Genomic DNA, 18,686 nt, shown 5'->3' on the forward strand with positions numbered 1-18,686 from the left:
TACAAAGTTATGAGGGGCTCGCATTGGATAAATGCGAGTTGGTATTTTCCATTGAGGTTGGGTGAGGCTGGAACTGGAGGTCAAGAGTGAGCGGTGAACTGTTTAAGGGGAACATGAGGTTCTTCACTCAGAAGGTAGTGCAAGTGTGGAAGGAGCTGCCAGTAAAAATGGTGAAATCGTTTTTGATTGCAACATCTAAGAGAAGTCTGGACAAGTAGATGGATGGGAGGGGTACAGAGGCTAAAAGCTTTGTGTTGATAGATGGGACTAGCCAGGAAAACAGGTTCCGATGGTCTGGATGTGCCTGCGGCCGGTTCTGTGTTGCTATGTTCTAAGACTATGACACAGAAGGTGCTACCTAGCCCTTTGGATCCAAGTTGTCCTCATTACTGACCTGGAAATAAGATTATTCCCTCTTACACATAGAACACTGCAGCGCAGTACAGGCCTTTTGGCCCACAGTACTGTGCTGCCCTTTTAACCCACTCCAAGATCAATCAAACCCTTCCCTCCTACATACCACTCCCTCCATTTTTTCTTTCATCCATGCGCCTATCTAAGAGTTTCTTAAATGCCCCTAACATATTTGCCTCTACCATCACCCATGGGTGGTGCATTTCATGCATCCAGCACTCTGTATAAGTAACTTCTATCCTCCTTTGATCCGTTTTGCCTTTAACCTATGCCAGGGGTAGTTTACAGCAGCCAGTGAACCAATCAGCATGTCCGTGTGTGTGGGAGGAAACCCATGTGGTGTAACGAAATATCGGTTTCATGATCTTTGCTGATTCAGCATCAAGAAGTATCCACAAACACAGGAAGCACTGTATAAGAAATCATTATTAGAATTATATAACAATTATGAATTAACTATATCATTATAACACATTGAAGGAAGTAAAATACTTATCTGCTGACAAACGTCAACTCAGTCAGAACGCCATTGCTAGACTTTTAACTAAAACCAGCATGAGGGAGCACATCACTCCCATTCTAACTACTCTGCATTGGCTTCCTCTAACATTTAGAATTGATTTTAAAGTTCTTACTTGTTTTTAAAGCTCAGTGATTTGGGACCAGAATGCATCCTTCTCAAGCTCTCTGGTCTTCTTCCGCTTGCCTCTTAAAATTGAAACAATCTGACTCAAATTGGCAGGACAGCTTTTTTATACTACACTTCTAAACTGTTGAATTCAGTACCTAAAACTATCAGGGATGCAGACACAGTTGACACTTTTAAATGCCACCTTAAAACCTATTTATTTAATCTTGCTTTTAACTAACAGTATTTTGTGTTTTCATGTTTGTAAAGCACTTGGAACTACACTGTTTGTATGAAAAGAGCACCATAAATAGTAAGTTAATGTTATCAACAAATCTGATACAAAGCAACACACAAAATACTAGAGAAACTCAGCATCTATGGAAATGAATAAACAGTCGACGTTTCAAGCTGAGACCCTTCTTCAGGATGGAGAAAACCCCAGAATAAACAGATGGGGGATGGCTAGATGGTGATAGTGTAGGTGAAGCCATGTGGGTAGGAATGGTAATGTGCTGGAGAGGAAGGAATCTGATAGGAAAGGAGAGTGGACCATAGGAGAAAAGTTCAGAGGAGGGGATTTGGGGGAGGTGATAGGCAGATGAGAAGAGGTAAGAGGCCAGAGTGAGGCTTATTCAAGACTGGAAAGGAAGGGGGAAGATACTGAATAAAAAGGTCTGGGGGCGCGGAAGGAGGCTAGCTGGAAGGTGATAGGTGAAGCCAGGTGATACAATGCTGGAGGGAACCCCAGGCAACCCGCAGACTTTCTTCTGCCTTGAGTCTTTTGGTCCCTTAGCAGTGGTTGCAACTGCAGTTCTGTGCCTGACACTTGTAGAATTTTTATATTTGTGAACATTTCTGAAGATGTTTTACATCTCCGAATATCTATCCTCAGCGCAAAATTTTGATGCAATTATGACAAAGATACACTGCTGGCTTTATTTCATTAGGAGTTTGAGATCTGTCAACAAAGGCTTTAGCAAGTATCTACAGATGTACCGTGGAGAACATTCTAACTGGTTGCATCTGCTATGGAGGCTTCAATTCAAGGATCAGGAAAAAGCTAAAGCGGGTTGTAAACTCAACCAGAAGCAAGTAGGTGGCATCCACTATTAAGGACTGTCACCATCTGGGACAGGCCCTCTTCTCATTACTATCATCAGGGAGGAGGTACAGGAGCCTGAAGACCCACACTCAACAATTTAGGAGCAGCAGCTTCCCCTCTGCCATCAGATTTCTGAACAGTCTATGAACACCATCTCACTGTTCCTCTTTTGCACTTATTATTGTAACTTACAGTAATTTTTTTTGTCAGTGATAGTAAACCTGATTCTGATTTTGATTCAGCTGTTTAGAGGGGATCAACTTTGACTGTGGAACCCATTTCCCATCTGTGGCCTTACAACTGTTCAAATGTTCGTGCTATGCGTCAGATTTCTGAACAGTCCATGAACCAATGAACACGGTCTTTTTTCCCCACTGTTTTGTAATTTATAGTGATGTTATGTCTTTTCACTGCTGCAAAACAATAAATTTTCACATCATATAAGTCCGTGATAATATTTCTGAGTCTGATTTTACATTACAATGACTTTATAACTGCAACAATATAATTTAGTAACAGTACAATTCTTATGAAATACAACCACAGCTTTATAACAATAAGAACATAAGAATTAGGAGCATGAGTAGACCATCTGGCCCGTCCAGCCTGCTCTGCCATTCAATAAGATCATGGTTGATCTGGCCATGGACTCATCTCCATCTACCTACCCTATAACCCTTAATTTCCCAACTGTGCAAAAATTTATCCAACTTTGTCTTAAATATATTTACTGAGGTAGCCTCCACTGCTTCATTGGGCAGAGAATTCCACAGATTCACCACCCTCTGGGAGAAACAGTTCCTCCTCATCTCTGTCCAAAATCTACTCCTCCGAATCTTGAGGCGATGTCCCCTAATTCTAGTCTCACCCATCAGTGGAAACAACTTTCCTGCCTCAATCTTATCTACCCTTTCATAATTTTATGTCTCTATAAGATCTCCTCTCATTCTTCTGAATTCCAGTGAGTACAGTCCCAGGCGACTCAATGCCTCCTCACAGTTTAACCCCTTCATCTCTGGAATCAATCTGGTGAACCTTCTCTGCACCCCTTCCAAAGCCAGTATATCCTTCCTCAAGTAAGGAGATCAGAACTGCACGTAGTACTCCAGGTGCGGCTTCACCAGTACCCTGTACAGTTGCAGCATAACCTCCCGCCTCTTAAATTCAATCCCTCTGGCAAAGATGGCCAACATCCCATTTGCCTTCTTGATAGCCTGCTGCACCTGCAAACCAACCTTTTGTGATTCATGCACAAGCACTCCCAAGTCCCTCTGCACAGCAGCATGCTGTATTTTTTTTTACCATTTAAATATCAATCTGTTCTTTCATTTTCCCTTACAAATGACCTTGCATTTACCAACATTGTACTTTATCTGTCCACTCTCTTATCTCTCTGCAGACTCTCCGTATCTTTTGAACAATTTGCTTTTCCACTCAATTTAGGATCATTAGCAAACTTAGATACGCTTCATTCAGTCCCCTCTACCAGATCACTGATTGCCAACCAGAGTAACACCCATGTATCCCAATTCTCTGTTTTCTATTAGTTAACCAATCCTCTATCCATGCTAATACATCACCCCCAACTCTAGGCATCCTAATCTTATGGATGTCTTTTATGCGGCACCTTATCGAACACCTTCTGGAAATCCAAGTAAATAACGTCCAACTGTTCCCCTCTATCCACTGCACTCATTATATCCTCAAAGAACTCCAGTAAGTTTGTCAAACAGGACCTGCGGTTGCTGAATCCATGCTGCATCTGCCTGATGGATCCATTTCTTTCCAGATGCCTTGCTATTTCTTCTTAAATGACAGCTTCAAGCACTTACCCAACTGCAGATGTTAACTAACCTGCCTTTTGCCTACATCCTTTTTTCAACGGTGGCGTGACATTTACCGTCTTCCAATCCACCAGGATTTGCCCAGAGTCCAGAGAATTTTGGTAAATCATCACCAAAGCCTCTACTATAACTTCTGCCATTTCTTTCAGTACCCTGGGATGCATTCCATCAGGACCAGGGGACTTGTCTATCTTCAGGCCCACAAGTTTGCTCAGCACCACCTCTTTAGTGATAACCATTGTATTGTGGTCCTCACTTCCAATCGCATCCATAACATCTCTCTGGCATGTTAGACGTGTCCTCCACCATGAAGACTGACACAAAATAGTCATTCAAAGCCTCTGCCATTTCCTCATTACCCAATATCAATTCCCCCTTCCCTTCCTCCTGGGGACCTACATTCACTTTAGCCACCTCTTTCCACTTTACATAATTAAAAAAATGTTTACTATCTGTTTTTATATTTTGTGCTAGTTAATTTTCGTAATCTAGTTCCCTTTTCTTTATTGCTCACTTAGTGGTTCTTGGTTGCTTTTTGAAGTTTTCCCAATCTTACAGTTTCCCACTGCTTTTGGCAACCTTGTATGCACGAGCTTTTAGTTTGATGTCTTCTTTTGTTTCCCTAGATATCCAAGGCTGGCTCTCGCCACCCTGCTTTTAACTGGAATATATCTTTGTTGAGCACCATGAAGAATCTCTTTGAAAGTCTTCCACTGTTCCTCAACCGTCCCACCACTTGGAATCAGAATGAGGTTTATTATCACAGGAATGTGTTGTGAAATTTGTTAATTTAGCAACAGCAGTTCAATGCAATACATAATATAGAAGAGGGAAATAAATAATAAATAAATATGTAAATCAATTACAGTATACATACATTGAATAAATTAAAATGCAAACAAACAAATAATATACATTAAAAAAGTGAGGTAGTGTTCACAGGTTCAATGTCCATTTAGGAATCGAATGGCAGAGGGGAAGAAGCTGTTCCTGAATCACTGTGTGTGTGCCTTCAGGCTTCTGTAACTCCTACCTGATGGTAACAGTGAGAAAAGGACATGTGTTCCTTCGTCTTACCCTTCCTGAAGTCCACAGTCAGCTTTTTCGTCTTACTGATGTTATGCCAGGTTGTTGCTGTGACACCATTCCACTAGTTGGCATATCTCAGTCCTGTACGCCCTCTCATCACCATCTGTGATTCTACTAACAATGGTTGTATCATCAGCAAATTTGTAGGTGATATTTGAGCTAAGCCTAGCCATACAGTCAAGGGCATAGAGAGAGTACATGGGTAGAGAGAGCATATAGAAAGCCTGTATTCCCAGTCTACACTGGCCAAATCCTCCCTCATCCCACTGAAGTCTCCATTGTTTAGGCATAATACACTGATTTTAGATCAACTATTGCACCCTCTATTTGTATGAGATGTAAATGTCTACAACTTCACAATAAAACAACGTTATACCAATGCAGCGCTCTATAACAATACAAGAACCCTTTAACAATACAAATCTAACAACGATACAATCAGTCTATAACATTACAACAAATATTAACATTACAGATTTGCAAACTTGGTGTGTAGGATTTCAAACTCGTTGGTGTGTAGGATTTCAGTGGCCTCTGGAGGGCGCTCTCATCCTAACCAGCACTTTCCCTGTACTATAATTCATACCGTGACCTTCTTACTCCCAAAAGGCATCGCTCTGCGACCTTCTTTCTCCCACAATCCTCCTGCAGACGCTCTACATTGCCGAACCTTACGATGGCTTTATTTGGCCACTCAGCCCAACGAACTACCAACCTATAATCCTTTTCCCGATGCCTCCACAGGTTTTAATTCCAAGTTCAGGGACATTTACACCAGGTTCCGGCTTGTCACGCCTCGTCCCGCGGTCTTCCAGTATCCCGCCGTGCCTCACTCCCAAGGTGCTTTGCCATGGCGCAGGGTCGCTTCAAACTGGCAGCGCGGAAACCGGCTACGGGAAAGTCTCGGAGCGGAGCCCGGGGCCCGAGGAAGGGAGGTGAGGGAGTAGGGACAGGGGAGAGGGAAGTGACGGGGGTGAGACAAGGGAGATCAGTGAGAGTCTGGCGGGGGAACCCCTACAAGTTGAAACTGAGGTGGTAACAGTTCAGGACAGATGAGAAGAGACGTTCACACAGAGAATACTTGGAATATTGAATGATACCTAATGTTCTTACTCTAAGAGTAAGCTGGGAATTTATAGGCTGGCGAGCCTGACATCAGTAGTGCGGAAGTTACTAGAAGGTATTCTAAGGGACTGGATATAGAGTGGATTCCGTTTAATTGGGACACATTCGGATCAGTACATTTTGGCCTAATTAAGCAACTGTCCCAGATCACCAAAGTATAGATTGTGGACAGTGAGAAAGGCTAGTAAGGCTTGCAGCAGTATCTGGACCAGCTCGAAAAATGAGCTGGAAAATGGCAGATAGAATTTAATGCAGACAAGTGTGAGGTGTTGCACTTTGGGAGGACAAGCAGGATAGAAGTTGCACGGTGAGCTGTAGAACACTGAGAAGTGCGGAGGAACGGAGGCATTTGGGAACACGGAACCATAAAGAACCACGTTGAAAGTGACAATCACAAATAGATAGGTTGTACAGGGTGCTTTTGGCATATTGGTCTTTATACTTTAAAGAAATGAGTACAGGAGTTGGGATGTTATGTTGAAATTGTATAAAACATTGGTGAGGCCTAATTTGGAGTATCGGGTGCAGTCCTGGTCACTTGTGTTCCGACAGGAAAGATATCAACAACATTGAAAGGGTACAGAGAAAATTTACCAGGATGCTGCTGGGACTTGAGTACCTGAAAGGTTGAATAGGCTATGATTTTTTTATTCCCTGGAACATAGGAGAATGAGGGAAAATTGATAGAGGTATATAAAATTAGGAAGAATATAGATAAGCTTTTCTCACTGAGATTGAGACGAAAACTAGAGGTCATGGGTTAAGGGTGAAAGGTGAAATATTTAAGGAGAATGTAGGGGAAGTTTTCACTCAGGATGGTGAGAGTAAAAATTGCCAGCACAAGTGGTGGTTGCTGATTTGATTTCAACATTTAAAAGAGGTTTAGATAAATACATTCATGGGTTGGGGTATTGAAGGCTGTGGTCCCGGTGTGGGTCGATGGAACTAGACAGAATAATAATTGAATTTGAATCTTCAGACCATTGTGGATATCGGATATAGCCCAGTCCATCACAGGTATAGCCCTCCCCAACGCTGAGCACATTTACAAGAGAGCAACATCCATCATCTTGGACCCCCACCATCCAGGCCATGCCCTCATGCTACTGCCACGAGGCAGAGGTACAGGAGCCTTCAGTCTCATGGCACCAAGTTCAGGAACAGTTATTACTCTATGATCTTGCACTATGTGGATAGCTTCACTGGCTGAACTGATTCTATGTCCTATGGACTCAGTTTCAAGGAATCTTTACAGCTTGTATTCTCAGTATTTATTTTTATTTGCACATTTGCTTTTTCTGTCTTTTTCATATACATTTCTTCATAAATTCGATTGTATTTCTTTATTTTCCTGTGAATGCCTGCAAGAAAACGAATCAAAGTAGAATATAGTAACATATACTTATAACAAATTTACTTTAGAACTTGAATTTTGAAGTAGTTCTTTAATTAATTTTCTGTTCTTCCTGATGGGCAATTAGAAAGTGATCATTGGGCATTTTTCAAAGCTATTGGAAATCTTTGCAGTTGGACACCTGTACAATGTCACCAAGTATCCCACCATGAGCCTTTCATGAACTTTGTAGGCACACATTGGATTTTGGCTGAGCAAAGGAACAATTTTAAAATCTTCATCTTGCTTTTAAGTATTCTCATGGACTTTCTTATTTCTCTAACCTCAGATTTTTTCACTGTCAAAGATACTAATTGAATGCTATCACTCCAGCCTTGGTAAGATGTGTTTAGACTCCAAGGCCCTCTGGAATTTCACCCATCAACCTCCCCCAAAACCCCTCAATTACTCTCCCAAAGTTGGCTTTAAACTTCACTCACCTCAACGCTGAACTGATTCCACAATCTACAGGATCACTTTCAGAGACTCTCTAACTCATCTCAGTGTATTTCTATTTTATTTGTAGACTTTCCTTCTTTTGCACTTCGGTTGCTTTGGCCGTCTTTCCATATAGTTTTTCATAAATTCTATTGAGCATAGAACACAACAGCACAGTATAGGCTCTTCAGCCCACAATTTTATACTGAGTTCATAACTTACTCTGAGATCAATCTAATCCTTCCCTCTTACGTTGCCCTCCATTTTTCTATCATCCATGTGCCTTTCTAAGAGTGTCTTAACCGTCCTTAATATATCTGCCTCTGCCATCACCCGACCACACACTTTTTTAAAAAAAACTTAACTCTGATAGTCCTCCCCGCCCCCATACTTTCCTCCAATCACCTTAAAATCATATCCTCTCCTATTAGCTATTTCTGCCCTAGAAAATAAAATCTCTGGCTAACTTCTCAATCTGTTTATTTTTCTGTAAATGCTGCAGGAAAATGAATTTCAATGTGGTATGTGATGAATATAAACACCTTGATAATGAATTTGCTTTGACTTTGAAATTTCTGGTATAGTTTTTGCTCAGTTGATTGCTCTTGTGCCACTGTACTTCATTTGTACTCAACTCTTGTAGGAGGGCAGTTTTTCAAATTTTCTAAACAAACAAATAGAAGATGCTGGAAATACTCAGGTTAGACTGCATCAATGGGATGAAAAACAGCACTAACATTTCAGTTTGATGACCTTTCAACTTTGTAATGTATGTACAGAGCAAAAACGACAACGGATCCATAGGTTTAAATGTTTTAGACCATAAGATATAGGAGCAGAATTAGACCATTTGGCCCATCGAGTCTGCTCCAATTTTCCTCTCGGTCCTAATCTCCTGCCTTCTCCCTATATCCCTTCATGCCCTGACTAATCAAGAATCTATTAACCTCTACCTTAAATACATACATACATAAAGCCCCATTCAATCCTGGAACCATTTTTGTGAATCTCTTTTGAACCATCTTCTGTTACAACACATCTTTTCTAAGATAAGGGGCCCAAACTTGTTTACAATACTCAAAGTGATGCCTCACCAAAGCTTTATAAAGCTTCAACATTACATCCTTGTGTTTATATTCTAGTCCTCTTGAAATGAATGCTAACGTTGCATTTGCCTTCCTCACCACAGACTCAACCTGCAAATTTATCTTTAGGGAATCCTGCACAAGGACTCCCATACACTTCACGACACTATATTCCATCTCCCATTTCTTTGCCCATTCTCCTAATCTAAGTCCTTTGTAGCCTCTGTACTTCCTCAAAACTACTTCCCCTCCACCTGTCTTCATATCATTTGCAAACGTTTCAATAAAGCCATCAATTCTATCATCCAGATCATTGACATATAATGTAAAAATCTGTCCCAACACACCCCTGTGGAACACCACTAATCACCAGCAGCCAGCCTGAAAAGGCTCCCTTTATTCTCACTCTGTCTCCTGTCAATCAGCTACTACTTTATCTATGCTAGAATCTTTCCTGTAATACCATGGACTCGTAGCTTGTGAAGCAGCTTTATGTGACACTTGTCAAAGACCTGAAAGTCCAAGCACACAACATCAAGCGATACTCCTTTGTCAATCCTGTTTGTTATTTTTTTCGAAGATTTGTCAGGCAAGATTTTCCTTGAGGAAACCATATTGACTATAACCTATTTTATCATGTGTCTTCAAGTATCCTGAGACTTCATCCTTAATAATCAACTCCAACATTTTTCCAACGACTGTCAGACTAACTGGCCTATAGTTTCCTTTCTTCTACCTCTCTCCTTTCTTGAAGAGCTGAGTGTTTTCCTCTCTTCTGGAACCATTCCAAAATCTAGTGATTTTTGAAAAATTATTACTACTACCTCCACAATCTCTTCAGTTCCATCCTTCAGAACTCTGGGTGTATATCATCTGATCCTGGTGAGTTACTGTATCTACCTTCAGACCTTTCAGTTCCTCAATATCCTTCCCTAGTTATGGTAACTTCACACGCTTCATGCTCCCTGATAACCTGGAACTTCCACCATATTGCAAATGTCTTCGATAGTGAAGGCATTTTTCTTGCTTGAGTCATGTTAACTACGGTACACACTGGGCAACTTGTGGGAGTGCCGAGACCAAAACATGCACACCCGAAAGCCCATGTAAAGCGAAAAGAGCCTTCCATGCATAGGAGGCCCTGTCGAATGACTGCGTGATCAATCTTCATATGTGCACTTGCCGCATTCTGGCATTCCATCTGATGCAGATCAATCTGAACTTGCGATGGGACAGGTCTTCGATCTGAGCCACTAAATCTGTTTCTCTTCCCCACAGTCGCTGTCTCTCTCTGCCTTCCATCTGTTCCATATCCTTATGGGAACATAGATACTGTAGATATGTTCTGCATTTGTGCACATCAGGAATGTATGTATGGAATTGTTTATGGATGGCATGTGATTTTTATTTTTAAAAATGAAAACAACAATTTTTCCATTTATCATGTCCTGTCCCCAGGCACTTCACACCTTGTAAAGTCCTGTTTATGATCCCCCCACTTTTCACATGAGAGAAATATGTAGCCAATTTATAGACCAGTCATGCGTCAATGATGTCAGTAAGCACTGTTTTAATATTGATGAGTGAGAGTTCAGTGTTAACCATGTAGGAATTTTTGTGTTAGCCAGAGGAGGAAGATAAGGTCATAGTTTAACAATATCTGAATGACTGCACTTCCAGCAATTGAGCGCCCCTTCAACTGAAATTTATTGAACTGGTCTCAAATCCATGACCTAATGAGTCTTCCAGCCAAACATGTTTCTACTTGGGTTGATACCTACGTGGCAAAGTTTTGCATTCTGGTGAGGGAATGGCTGTGTTTGATACACATGAGCAGAGTTTCTGATGAACCTATAAAGCTATAAAGTTAGAGACTTCCTTTATCGAAACATGCAGTGTAATGTATCATTTGTGTTGACAGCCAACACATTCCAAGGATGTGCTGAAGGCAGTCTGCAAGTGCTACTGTGCTTCTGGTGCCAACGTAACATGTAACCTGTATAACTTTGGAATGTTGGGAGGACATCCACACTCCTTTGCAGACAGCAGTGGGAGTTGAACTCTTGTTGCTAGCACTGTTAAGTAATGTGCTCAAGTGTGGCTTAATAAACTTTTCTCGGTTCAATAAAATACGTTGCACAAATCATCTATTTATTTGATATTTCCCTTGTGTGACAATGTTGTTTTTAACCCCATTAGGTCGAGTAATTGCTCCCAAAAAGAAGCAAGTGATTCAGCAACAGAAACTAAAGAAGGTATTTAATTTGGGAATTATTAATTTTTTTATCACAGAAGGGTGTTGTTTAGAAATCCCAGTGATCAGTGAGAAACATTGCCAAGCAAGGTAACATCTGTCACAGAATAAACAGCATTATCAACACAAACTCTTTGTACTTTGAAACAAGAGAGACAGCCTGTCATTTCCTAACATGGCTAAATTTTGCATTTAATAGTGAACTTCTATTTTCTTCTTTTCTTTTCTCTGATGATGCTTCTGAGCAGAGCTGTATAACCTGCTCTGTGGCCTAACCAGTCTTTTGTAAACTTTGAGCCTAACCTGCTACTCCTTTTTCCATTCCTCATTCTGGCTCCCCTCTTACCTCTTCACCTTACTTGCCCATCACCTCCCTCTGGTGCCCTTGTACTTGCCAGCTTGTACTCCTTCCTCTTTATCTTCTTAGAATGGCTTCTCTCCCTTCCTTTCTAGTGCTGGTGAAGAGTCTTGGCCTGAAACTCGCTGAGTTCCTCCAGCATTTTGTGTGTGTTACAATGGATTTTCTGCATCTGCAGAACCTTGTTTCTAAGATCGTTCCATTCCATGTTGTAGAGATAGAATGTGATGCTTAAAAGTGGGACACCTTCTCTGCAACTCACTGTTGCTATAAGACTCAATGCATGCTCCTGTTGAATGGGCAAGCAAGTTAAGGCTGAATCATAAGCATTTGGGTGAGACTGACGGGTGGATGCTGACGGCTTCCTTTCTTGCTGGAGGAGGATAAAGAGTTAGGCATTTACACATTTTGTTGAGTAAGTGAGGTAAGAAGCAGGTCCTTTGGTACAGGCAGTGCATGTTCTACTCAATTTCACCAATCTTTGGAGACAAGACTGCAGATACTGGAATCTGGAACAACAAAAATGGATGAATTCAGAGGGGGAACGATCAATATTTCCAGTTTAATCCCTGCATCAGGACAGTGTATGTTTGTTGTGTTCTGTGTCGTTCTGCTAAGCATTCTAAGCAAGCTATGTTGGTGTTGGAATATGTGACGACACTTGCAGGCTGCCCCCAGTACGTCCTTAGGTTGTGTTGTTCATGCAAACATTGCATTTTCTCTTGCCCTTTGCATGTTTGTGTAGCCTTCCCTTGTATGTATTAAAGATTTGCTTTATTTGTCACATGACATAAAAACATACAGTGGAATGTGTCGTTTGTGTCAACAACCAACACAATCCAACAGTGTGCTGAGCACAGCCTGCACGCAGGTGTTGCCATGTTTCTGGCACCCACATAGAACGCCCAAACTCACCAAACCTAACCTGCAAGTCTGTAACTGGAGTACTTTACTCTGCATTCTGTTCCTGAGTTTTCTTGTTCTACCTTGTGGATAACTTCACTCACCACAACTCTGGACTCCTCATTTTAGCTATTTCTGCCCTGGAAAAAGTCTCTGGCTCTCCACTCTATCTACCTATATGTCTCTTGTACGTTCCTATCAAGTCACCTCTCATTCACTCCAAAGGAAAAAAAAAATAGCTTGCTTATCCTCTCTAATTCAGGCAACATGCTTTAAATCTCCTTTGCACCCAGTCTAAAACTTCAGCAGTTTTCCTGTAATGCTTTGTTCAATGACACTCTTCCAAATTTTAGGGTGGAATGCGTACAGCTGCAGTGCTCTACTCTGCCAGAAGAGGCTGCAAGTGAGCAACAAATGGCAGGAAGTGGAGTGAGCAGTGTTTTGAAACTTACACAGTTTTGAGTACCCCTTACCAGAAATGCTTGGGGCCAGAAGTGCTTCAGAGTTTTTCCAGATTTTGAAATGTATGATATAACTTGGGATTGCAGTCATTTCCGATGCTGAATTTATGTGCTGCTGGTAAGCAGTTTGTCTTACATTTGTTCATCACACATGTATTGATGTAGCTATTCAGTGTGTTAGATTTTCATCAGCAATGATCTTGACAAACTTGACAATGAATTTCTCTGCTACTTTGTGTTCAGCAGACACCGTATCACCACAAATCTTTAAAAATTTATTACTGTGCCTTAAATTTCTGCAAACAACATGCTGAATATTCACAATCACCTTCAATTTTCAGTTCATCATGATAGATCTTTTGCTTGTTTCATGATCAGTATACCATTAAACAACATAATCACTCCTACCCTGATGAATATACTCTTTCAATACATAATTGAGATCTTCATTTTTCACTTTATTCTATTTTTCATTAACTTCTGTTCATTGCACATGTGAGATTACATTTCAGAACTGTCTGTGGTGTGCAGAGACTTGCGCATTGCATGGGAACCTTCCCAGCACCTTGTGTAATTTTCCATTTGTGACCTCATGTTAGCACTCAATTTTGTATTTTGGAAGTTTTCAGATTTTGGAATTTCGAATAAGGGGTACTGAACCTGTACTGGATTTTGCCCTGTGATGTGGAGCAACTTCCAGCCACTATTCATCCGTCATTGTCTTTTCTCCATTCTAGGCTCCTGCCAGGTTCAGCCTGTGGTTGACTCTAGGAGGTGGTGGGAAAGAATTGCTCCAGTATGCAGATTCACTTTCTCTGCCAGGAGCTTAGTAAATTCATGTAACAGGAGCTGTACTGATGAGGAGTTTCCAAATGTAGACCATCTCCTCTGCATCTGTGAATAGATCAGATGTCAATTATAAGATTGTACCGGTAATTTTAGAATCCAATCTTTACCACTAATTTAGATCCTTGATAATCTTTAATCAAGGGTTGTGGGGTCTTGAGGTAAGGAGACTGGGGGCATTTTTGGGCAAAACACTCCTACCTCTTCTTCCCCCTCTTGTTACCATAGCTACAGAGCACTGCAGCATAGAAATAGGCCCTTCAGCCCATCTAATTTGTGCTGATCTATCATTCTGCCTAGCTGGTTGATGGTGTAGTGGCATCCACTCTGGACTTTGAAGCGCGCTGCTTGCACACTTTCCATCTGTATTGGATTGAGTGTTGAGCTAGCAACTCTGCCTAGTTAAAAAAAACCAGACAAATGCTAAAGAAATGGCAAGGTTGCTGCCTGATGTGTCACAAGGCACAGAAGAAAAACAAAACAACAATATTCTGCCAAGTCCTATCTGGACCATTGTTCTCCAAACCCTTGCTATCCATATCCTTCACCAAACTTGTCTTAAATGTTGAAATCAAATCCGCTTCTACCACTTCCTCTGGCAGCCTGTTCCAAATTGCACCACCCTCACCCTAAACCCTTGAACTCTAGTTCTCATCTCACCCGGCCTCAGTGGATGCGTGCATGCATTCATACCATCTATACCTTCATAAGAAATTGTCCTTCTCGTGCTCACAAATGCCTTCCTCCTTTGCATTCTTACCCACTCCCATAAGTACTCACTGTGATCCCTGATCCCCTCGACTTGAATCCATCATGGTTTGCCTTCTTCCACATAAATTTCATTCAGCTAAGTTATGAATCAGGTTTATTATCACTGACTTATGGCATGAAATTTGTTTTGTGGCAGCAGTACAGTGCAAAGACATAAAAATTACTATAAATTGCAAATTAAATAATGTAAATAAAAGATAGTGTTCATGGACTATTCAGAAATCTGATGGAGGAGGAGAATATGCTGTTTCTGAATCTTTGAGTGTGGGTCTTCAGCTCCTGTACATTCTCCCCATTGGTAGCAATGGGGAGAGGACATGTCTGGGTGGTGAGGGGTCTTAATGATGCAGAATAAAATTTGCAGTCCATGGACTGTTCAGCAATTTGATGACATGGGAAGATGGTGTTCGTGGGTAAACTCTGACAGGTGGCTGACTCCTGGCTTTTAACCTTGTTCTGCAGAACCTGGAAGTAGCTATAAGGAACAAAATCGAACATGATGTCACCATGAAAGCCAGCTCCAACATGCCTAAGAAACTCAACATTGTGAAAGCGCCTCAGAAAAAACGTACGGTAGACAAATAGGAAAACAACTGGGAAATGCTTGGAGAATTTGGAAAAACAGAAGGGATCCTGCCAGCAGTTGCTAAATGAGACCTTTTTAATAGCCCTGACAATTTGAATATTAAAAATAGTTGGTTCAATATTGTTCAATGTTGTCATTTCAAAATCAGATTTATTATATGACATGATTTATTATATTTCATGTCTTATATGACATGAAATTTGTTTTGCAGCAGCAGTATAGTGCACAGACGTAAAATTACTGTAAATTAAAAAAGTAGTGGAAAAACAAGGAATAATGAGAGAATGTTCATGAACCATTCATTAATCTGATGGTGGAGGGAAAGAAGCTTTTCCTGAATCATTGAGTGTGGGTCTTTAGGCTCCAGTACTACCACTCCGACAGTGGAAACAAGAAGAGGGCGTGTCCTGGACGGTGAAGGTCCATAGTGATGGGTGCTGCCTTTTTGTGGTTCCACTTGAAGATGTCCTCAACAGTGGGGAGAGTTGTGTCCATGAAGGAACTGGCTGAATTTAGAACCTTCTGCAGCCTCTTGCAATCCTGTGCACTGGAGCCTCCATTACGGCCTGTGATGCAACCAGTCAGAATGCTCTGCACCCTACATACAGAAATTTGCAAGTCTTTGGTGATGTACTAAATCTCCTCAAACTTGGCATTTGATATCAATATTCTCATGTTGATACCAAATGCCAAAGTAGAATCACTCAGCAACCACTGTATCCTGGTTACGGGAAACTGTTTGAATTCTTCCCCTGCTATTGCTAAGGTCTTCATTCATCCTTTGTGTGCACTTTAGCCCTGTGGAATTCCAGCCAGTACTGTCCACATTCATTCACCACTTAACATTCGAGATTCTAATTATTTATGCATTATTGTTCTTCAGTGCACAGGTATAAAGGAGAATGAAGTGATTGTTACTCTCGAGCCAGTGCAGCATAAAACACAATATGCATAAAGAACGCAAAAAAACAAAAATACAAATATAAAAGCAATCCTGTAAAACAACGTATAAATAACTATTCTATACACAGACTGTTTGTATGCTCATAAGGTGACACTATGTGATGTATATGTAGTTGTGCGGGTGGATGGTGTTGGGTTCAGCCTGGCAGCTTGGAGGAAGTAAGTTTCCGAGTCTCATGGTACTAGCATGATTGCTACGTTAGCCTCATCCCTGATGGGAGTGGGACAAGCAGTCCATAAGCAGGGTGGTTGGGATTCTGTGCAAGCTCCAGTTTTACCCACAATATGTAGTCCATTTGCCTGCTATTGCTATCGATGATGAGGCCCCTTGGCTGCCTAACTCCATTAAACATCCCCATGGTTTTGTTCCTTTGTGCACCCTCCAACCTTCACCTGTGTCTTCTTGGCTTTGCTTTCCTCTGTGGACAGCATTTGCTGAAATCAGGAACTGTAAACTATCTATGGGGCATTTGATAAGGTCCCACATAGGAGATCGGTGGGTAAAATCAAAGCTCATGGCATTGGGGGGAAGACATTGACATGGATAGAAAACTGGTCGGCAGATAGAAAGCAAAGGGTAGCGGTGAATGGGTGTTTCTCGGAATGGCAGGTGGTGACTAGTGGGGTGCCACAGGGCTTGGTATTGGGACCACAGCTGTTTACGACTTACGTCAACAATTTAGATGAAGGCATTGAGAATAACATCAGCAAATTTGCTGATGATACTAAGCTGGGTGGCAGTGTGACGTGATGAGGATGTTAGGAGAATTCAGGGTGACTTGGATAGGCTGGGTGAGTGGGCAGATACTTGGCAGATGACGTTTAATGTGAATGTGAGATTATCCACTTTGGGAGTAAGAACAGGAAGGCAGATTATTATCTGAACAGTGTAGAGTTAGGTAAGGGAGAAATACAAAGAGATCTAGGAGTCCTTGTTCATCAGTCACTGAAGGTGAATGAGCAAGTGCAGCAGGCAGTGAAGAAGCCTAATGGAATGTTGGCCTTTATTACAAAGGGAATTGAGTACAAGAGCAAGGAAATCCTCTTGCATTTGTACAGAGCCCTGGTGAGACCACACCTGGAGTATTCTGTACAGTTTTGGTCTCCAGGGTTAAGGAAAGACATCCTGGCTGTAGAGGAAGTGCAGCGTAGATTCACGAGGTTAATTCCTGGGATGTCTGGACTGTCTTATGCAGAGAGGTTAGAGAGACTGGGCTTGTACACGCTGGAATTAAGGAGATTGAGAGGGGATCTGATCGAAACATATAAGATTATTAAGGGATTGGACAAGATAGAGGCAGGAAATATGTTCCAGATGCTGGGAGAGTCCAGTACCAGAGGGCATGGTTTGAGAATAAGGGGTAGGTCATTTAGGACAGAGTTAAGGAAAAACTTCTCCCAGAGAGTTGTGGGGGTCTGGAATGCACTGCCTCGGAAGGTAGTGGAGGCCAATTCTCTGGATGCTTTCAAGAAGGAGCTAGATAAGTATCATGGATAGGGGAATCAAGGGATATGGGGACAAGGCAGGAACCGGGTATTGATAGTAGATGATCAGCCATGATCTCAAAATGGCGGTGCAGGCTTGAAGGGCCGAATGGTCTACTTCTGCACCTGTTGTCTATTGTCTATCTGCTGGAGGAACTTAGCAGGTCGAGCAGCATCTGTGGGAAATACTTGCGTTTCAGGTCGAAACCCTGATGTGTCCTGTTGCAGAGTTTCAAATCAAATCAATGGCAATTCCTTTTCCCCCAGATTCTGCTCGACTCGTTGAGTTCCTCCAGCAAGATTTTGTTTGCTTGATTAGCTTTATGTGTCACATGTACATTGAAGCATATAATACTAAACAAAAGTCTTAGGCATATGTAAAAAAAAATTCTGTTGATGCTTTCAAAAATAATGAAGTGACGTTTCTATATATTAAAAAATACTATAAAAAGCAGTAAATTGTGGAAAAAAAATCAATATTTGGTGTGAACACACTTTGTCTTTAAAACTACATCTATTCCTTTAGCATCACATACAAATGCTGGAAGAACTCAGCAGGCCAGGCAGCATCTATGGAAAAGAATAAACAGTCGACGTTTCAGGGCCAAGTCCCTCCCAATCCTGATGAAGGCTCTTTGCTCGAAAAGTTGAGGTTTTTTTTCTTTTCATAGATCCTGCCCGGCCTGCTGAGTTCCTCCAGCATTGAGTGTTGCTTTGCATTTGCAGCTTCTACAGATTTTCTCGTGTCTGTGATTCTATTCCCTTATGTACACTGCCATCCAGTTTTATAAGAAAATCGGCTCAAAAGTTGTTCCAAGCATCTTTGAGAACTTGCCACAGTTTTTCTGCAGATATTGGCTACCTTGCTTGCTTCTGTCTCTCCAGGTAATCCCAGACACCCTTGATGATTTTGCGATCCGGGCTCTGTGGAAACCATA

At 41.5% G+C, this 18,686-nt stretch overlaps 1 protein-coding gene across 3 annotated transcripts in view; it reads left to right on the forward strand.

Annotated features, from left to right (window-relative positions):
* Positions 1-15,418, forward strand: part of c16h19orf53 (chromosome 16 C19orf53 homolog) — a 355,432-nt gene extending 340,014 nt beyond the window's left edge. Inside the window, exons 2-4 of one of the 3 annotated variants that reach the window (XM_073069008.1) lie at positions 5,912-6,015; positions 11,321-11,376; positions 15,177-15,418. In XM_073069008.1, the coding sequence (XP_072925109.1) occupies positions 5,912-6,015; positions 11,321-11,376; positions 15,177-15,299 (283 nt within the window). In that variant the 3' untranslated portion in view covers positions 15,300-15,418. Of the gene's footprint in view, positions 1-5,715; positions 6,016-11,318; positions 11,377-15,176 lie in introns of those variants that run through there. The other 2 variants (XM_073069007.1, XM_073069009.1) reach the window with 2 other exon arrangements.
* Positions 15,419-18,686: the final 3,268 nt, after the last annotated feature.

This window comes from Hemitrygon akajei, chromosome 16 (genome assembly GCF_048418815.1).
Source record: "Hemitrygon akajei chromosome 16, sHemAka1.3, whole genome shotgun sequence".
NCBI classification, from domain to species: Eukaryota; Metazoa; Chordata; class Chondrichthyes; order Myliobatiformes; family Dasyatidae; genus Hemitrygon; species Hemitrygon akajei.